Source organism: Dendronephthya gigantea, unplaced genomic scaffold (genome assembly GCF_004324835.1).
Source record: "Dendronephthya gigantea isolate DGI-Jeju-01 unplaced genomic scaffold, DenGig_1.0 000057F, whole genome shotgun sequence".
NCBI lineage: Eukaryota > Metazoa > Cnidaria > Anthozoa > Malacalcyonacea > Nephtheidae > Dendronephthya > Dendronephthya gigantea.
In genome coordinates this window covers 1,441,570-1,448,015 of record NW_021163067.1, presented here as the reverse complement: position 1 = coordinate 1,448,015, position 6,446 = coordinate 1,441,570, and the positions used below count along the sequence as shown (strand labels likewise).

General features: G+C 38.9%; 1 protein-coding gene across 1 annotated transcript; it reads right to left on the bottom strand.

Moving 5' to 3' along the window:
* Positions 1–2,678: 2,678 nt before the first annotated feature.
* Positions 2,679–5,541, bottom strand: LOC114529577 (zinc finger MYM-type protein 1-like). Its single transcript, XM_028551387.1, has 2 exons — positions 3,006–5,541; positions 2,679–2,906 (listed from the first exon to the last, which is right to left on the bottom strand). Exons 1-2 carry the CDS (start codon positions 5,244–5,246, stop codon positions 2,679–2,681), a joined length of 2,469 nt encoding a protein of 822 aa, XP_028407188.1. The 5' UTR covers positions 5,247–5,541.
* Positions 5,542–6,446: the final 905 nt, after the last annotated feature.

The window sequence follows — 6,446 nt, the reverse complement described above, 5'->3', positions numbered from 1 at the left end:
CATGGACAAATGAGAGGTTAGTAAAGTTTAATTGATAATGGTCATGCAGTTAACTCAAGATTTTTGGTAGCCTGCAAACCAATTATTTCTTGATATCATTTCTTGATAATAGGGCGGTATTACAAATGTGGCCTTCTTGGCCACCGAGAGGCGACATGCAACGCACGTATGTATGCAGTACCTTATGATTTGTCATGTAATGTATAATCAGTTGTTACGTCACTGGTTCACAAACAATATAATCATGGCTTCAGGGCTATTCTTAGATAGTAGATGGTAGTATAGACGCTGCCCATCGCAATATATGACAATAATGTTTTAGGCTATTTCTTTCTCCAACTGGTGACCCGAGTAATTATTCTGCAGTTCTATCACCAATTCACAGTTAACTCAAAGCTATGTAATAACATTTTTTATTTATAGGGGCTGTTTGTTGGTTATGTGGCCGACGAAAGTCGTGTGTCCCCAGCGACAGGGGGCACAAAAAACTGGGGCAAAACCCACCATGCAGTTTACAAACTGCACGTTTGAGAAGTTCAATGCTTTGATTTGCTTGAACTTCTGAAACGTGCAGATTAGGCTACGTTGACATGCAGTCTAATTGAAATCTCCACGTTGAACGTCTTGCCCGGTATACAAATGCACAGTTAATGGAGGTGGGATGGTTAGGCTAGCCGGCAAACTTCAAAGGCCTTCGAAATTTATGTGGGGAACCACTTTTATTTTTTGTCACGTGATCAATAAGCGGTATGCCAGGAGTGAAATACAATATGGCGATATAGTGAAATTTGATACAATCCAACTCTCTGTTCGAATTATTACTATCATTTCACGCTGTGAAGGCCAGAAAAACAACAGTTATGTCGGATAGCGATCAGGAATCTAATTTTGGTGACATTCAGGACTCTCCTAAGGATATTACAGAAGGTTTTGAAGATGAAGGTGAGGAGTCAATTGAAGACTTCAATATAAATGTATCGCTTGCAATCTTAGACACCGAAACGGACGAACTCGATGCCGAGTTTCTCGAAGCCGTGACAGAAATCGAAGGCAAGAAATCTTTTCCTTGTTCGGATTGCTCAAAAGTTTGTAAGTCGAAAGGTGGCCTAACTAAACACACAAACTCCAAACACCGCGGAGCAGATGTTATTCAGGCAATCAAATCGGAAGAAGTCAGTCTTTCATTAGAACATCTAGCTGGTATTGTTGAGGCAATCAAAGTTCGTTTAATCGCTGAAGATTGTATGGTCCTGAGATAAATACCGCCATTGAAAATGCCTCTTGCAACAAAGCTCTTTTTGACGCTGTACTGCCACTATACAATAAATTTTGTCGCAAAAGAAACCAAGACAAATTACTTGAAGCATTCTACAGATTGATTCCTAATTCGAGCCAGTATTTAAATTGTCCAAATTATAACGCTGCGAATTTAATCATGATAGAGATACCAGATCGTTTGGCTGGGTTTTTCAAGGTTTGCCAACATCGTGAAAAGGAGGTAGCTGAAGCAACAGAAACAACTGAAGGGAGTAATTTAAAACTTGATCCATCAGAACGTGGCCCTCTTTCCTGGTCGCAGGGTATATAGTTTCCAAATTATACCAAAAGGCTAGACCTAAGAATCGGAATGAATGTGACAGTGAGTTGCAAGCTCTATTACATGTTTTAAAGTCAACTGAATCTGACAATAACTTTATCCTTGCTCGTAGCAGAGGAGGTCTTGTTTCTCCCAGCCATCATCTCATGGGAATTGTAGAAGAAGCTGAGATTTGCTTCAGGAAAAATATTGATGTTGAACATGTGTTACGAAATGTACCAGTGGATATCATCTGTGAGTCAACATTAAACTCTCCAGTTGTGAAATCACTCTGGGATAACATTGTTCTAGAATCTGGTATAGACGAATCTAGTTCTACACAACATTTATGTCTGGAAAATATTGTTAAATTGTATATTCGTGTTCGGTCATTTTCCTATGCTAGGGACTATATTAGCAAATATAAAATAAAAGAGAAACAGATGAAAAATAAGGCATTACAAAAGGAATTAAAATGAGGCAAAAACCATTGAGTCCCTCTAATTAAAAACTTTTTGTTTATATATTTTACACCTACTGTAATTCAATTAATGTTGTCCTTTCAAAAACATTAAACTGACAACAATGAGCATGCAAAAAATGCATGGGTTGACATCATAAAGGTTTTCCTAGGTGAGAAAAATTGCCTAGTAGAACAAAGTCTTAAATATAAGCAATAACTGTTCATCCCATTTGTGCTCAGAGGATTGATGTTTTGAAAAAACAACCTCATTGAATTAGCTATATAATTACCGTAAATACAGATTTGTCACAAGTTATAGTAATGTAAAAACACTAATTAATTAAACACTTTTGATTGACTTCTATTGTTTCAATGTTCAAAAATTCGGGAACCAATTTAAGGCAGGGCCAGAGGCCGCGGAAGCATGTCAAAAGTGGGGGGGCACTGACGAAAAGGGGCAATATGTATACTCGATCGCGTGTCACACACATAGGCGACCATCAGACTATATATATATATATTTATATATATATATATATATATATTATATATATATATATAATATATATATATATATTATATATATATATATATATGTTACACAAATTAGAACAAAAATTTCATTGGTTAAATGTAACTTTATTGAAATTTTCCAAAATATCTAACTCTTTTTTCGTTTTTGAGAACGAAGTCTTTAGCAATTAACTTTAAATCTAGTTTATCGGTTCTTGTTTTGTTTACTTTCAAAGTCATAAGGTTGCAGTAGCGTGCTTCCGTCATCGTGCTCCTTAGATACGTTTTCACGATGCGCTGGGTTGAAAAAGATCTTTCTCCGGAGGCTGCACTCATTGGAGCAAGAAGGTAAATCTGCAAAAGTCGAACAACGTTTGACATTGCCATGTTGATCTGCGCACTGTGAGTGGTATCGGTTGAAAATAGTGTCATAATGGTGTCAATTGATGTTACCTTCTTAACTTCAGGAAGTCTCTGCGAGATAATTCCTTCGAGAAGCTTTAACTCTGCCTCTAGCTGGTTAAAATCAAGGTCTTCTTCATAAAGGCGTTTGACTTCGTCATCTAATACGAATGTTTTCCCATTTGCCGCGTTAATGAGCACAGTTTCAATGTTCATTAACACTGAGTAAACGTCTTGAGCGAAACGGTCCTGCAATGCTGCCATGCAGATATCAATAGCTTCAACACATTGGGCGCGGTAGAATTCTTCCGCGAATTGGAAATTATGCTGATTGCCATTTCCATGCTCTAGTCGCCGAGGAACTTGCTTTGATCTCGGAAGTTTGGGACCGTTTACGAAGGCGATGGTTTTGACTGAAGTAACTACTTGGTCATAAAACAGGTTGAAGTCATCTCGTTGGCGTTGTAAGTTGGTCTTCAAGGATTTGATACAAGTAATTGTTGTTTGCGCGGTTATGGAAGGCTTCTGCAACGTAGATGCAACTTGTTCACAGACGCTGAAGATATTCTGCGAAAAACGTAATCCAAAGTATGTGGCAAACTTCTGTAACTTGGTGGCCAGCCCTGAAGCGGTATCACGCACGGTAGCCTTGGAGGATTCTTTTGCAATTTTCAGTAATGTGGAATGCAAGGACTCATAATTACGCAAGACAGCGAAGATGGCTTTGGTTCTTACCGTCCACCGAGTCGGACATAACAAATGCGGGTTCTCAACTTTCGAGCCGTCGTCGTTAATTTCTGTAGCGATTTCCTGGTATTGAGCCATTCGTGTTGGTGAAGCTCGAACAAATACGGCCAACTCTTGCACAAACGTCAACGAATCACTGACGATTTGGCTTGCCTTCACACAATCATGTAAAGCTAGATCAAGAGCGTGGTTTCCACAGTGAATGTACAGGGTGCGGGGATTCTCCAAAGATATTCTGGTTGCAACTCCGCTTATGCCGCCGGACATATTTGCTGCGCCATCATATGTTTGCCACCGACAGTTCGCAATCGTCAAATTACATCGCAGCAAAATATCTTTTAAAGAAGTGGCTATTGTTTCCGCATCGGTTTTCTCCACTTGATACATTCCAAGAAATTCTTCTTGAACTGATAAATCGGTTGTAGATACCCAGCGCAAAACACAAGTCAATTGTTCCTTATTACTGACGTCTCTAGACTCGTCCGCAATCATGCTAAATAACTGTGACTCCTTGCGTATGTCCGCAACTATAGCCCGCAGAACTGTGTTGCCCATCATGGTGATCAACTCGTTTACAATGTCATGACTAAGATATCTTCCATTTTCAATCCAATCGAATAATTCAGGTACATCTTCCGCTCTTAATTTTAACAACTGGTACAAATTACTTTCAATGTCAGTTTTCCCTTGTAAACTCTGGCCTTGGCGAGCCAAATGCCTGATGCTGCTAATCTGTTTCAACAACATTCGTCTCCGAGTTTCCTGGCTTGCCTTCAATTCACTAACCAATTTTGCTCCAATATCGTTTCTTGCATCATCAAAGCATAAAACTTTATCAGTGGCCTCCGCGTGAAATTTAGACTGGGAATGTTTTTTAAGTTTTTCATAGCATTTCTTCCAGTCGTTAAATTGACCTGAGCAAAAAGCATTCTCGCCGTTGTGACTGGATGTGATAAGGTTTTGACGGGTCGCCCTTCTGCAGAAATAGCAGGCGATAGTTCCTTTCCTCATGCAGTAGGTCACCCAGGCGTATTTCAAAAATATTGACGGCGGACAAGTTCGTACATTTGACGATCCTTTGATGGTTTGCTTCGTGGATGTACGCTTTAAGTCTTCAGGGTTGGGATGGTGAGGCTTTTCGTCCATACAACACGAACACTGACAGTTCAACAATAGTGAACATTCTGCTTGCATAATTGGCATAGCAGTAGGTCCCATAAATTGAAATGTATTCGTCGAATTGGGCAACGCTGTTGGGTTGTGAGAATTCGTTGTAGAGGCAGAAGGCAATGATAATACTAACTCTGACATGGATGTAGGGCCAGTAGGGACACGATCATCAGAAGCTGAGTTGAAATTGGGGTGATCAGGTAAACCGGTTGATGGAATTTCTGTAGCTTCCGAAAGTGTCACGCAGTCGATTTCAGGTTCATTAACTTTCCCCGTTGGAACGCTTTTAAAGAAACTTGTTAGTTTTTTCATTTTTTTAGCTGTTTCAAAAAGCTCTTTTTCTTTCTCTCGTTTGCGCCTTATTGCTCGTGGCATGATGATTCGTAAGCTTTATAGACTTAAGACTTGCAAGAAGTTGAAATAATGAATCGTGAATGATAATAAGTGAAAATATGCGATATGTTGTCAATGACTTGTCATTGTTGCGTCGCACACGTGCTATTTATAGACGGATCGAGCTAGCGGTCGGACGTCTGCGAAGGCGTCAGTTTTTCACTTGACCAATGCGAACCCAATGATTTTTAATCCGGTTTGGCAATCAAGGTCAAAGAATTTTTTTGCCTTAGGCATAGCCCGTAAAAGCCAAAACTACTGATACGGTACCCTCCGTTTTTAGATTTTATCAACTAAAAATACAAGTTTATAAAACATAATTATTTTATTAATTGTTCAGAGCAAATAATTGCACTGTATAGCCTATCACCTATGACTAAAGCGACGCTTTACTCTGTTTTTCAACGCCTGTCTAAAACTGCCCTGATAACTGCAAGAGATCACGTCTAGTGTTGTAAGTGCGGATTTGAAATAAACCGGCGGTGGCGGTGATAATTCGAAAAATTATTTATAAACAAGAATGCACCTGAGATAATCTCGTCGTGCTCGAATATTAGGCCAGTTAAACATAAGGCACTTGGGCACTTTATTTCTTAAAATTAAAAAGGGCACATTCATCTCAAAAAAAATGGGAAAATCATTTCAGAAAAAGGGCACTTTTACTTCTAAAAAAGGGCACATTTTCCCCTTGCACGAAAAGTGGGGGGGCATCTGCCCCCAATGCCCCCCCGGTTCCGCGGCCTCTGGGCAGGGCATGCAGTTATTAGTTTAATACAACATTCAAATAACATTGCTAATTAGACTGTCACATTGTGTCTTTATTGATAAGACTGTTTGAGCAGTTGATGGGAATATGTGTTAAAAGGCATTATATTTTACCTAATAGCCTTTTTTAGTGGTGCCTAATGTTTCATGCTTTTATGATTGACAATTACTCAAGCCTAAGAATGGCAATGAATAAATTGTTTAGGAAAAATTAGGGATATAATCATTTAATTGCCTCTAACACCCTAAAATACATCAACCCATAAAGAAGAGTATTGGGTAAAGGACAAAGGAATAATTGTATTTTCGTATTGCAAATATATTTCATTGTAGAGTGAACATAGTGACTCAGTCATGCTATGCACATTTTCTTTCATTCACTATAAAAGCGATCAATTTCTAAAGAAAGAAATAATT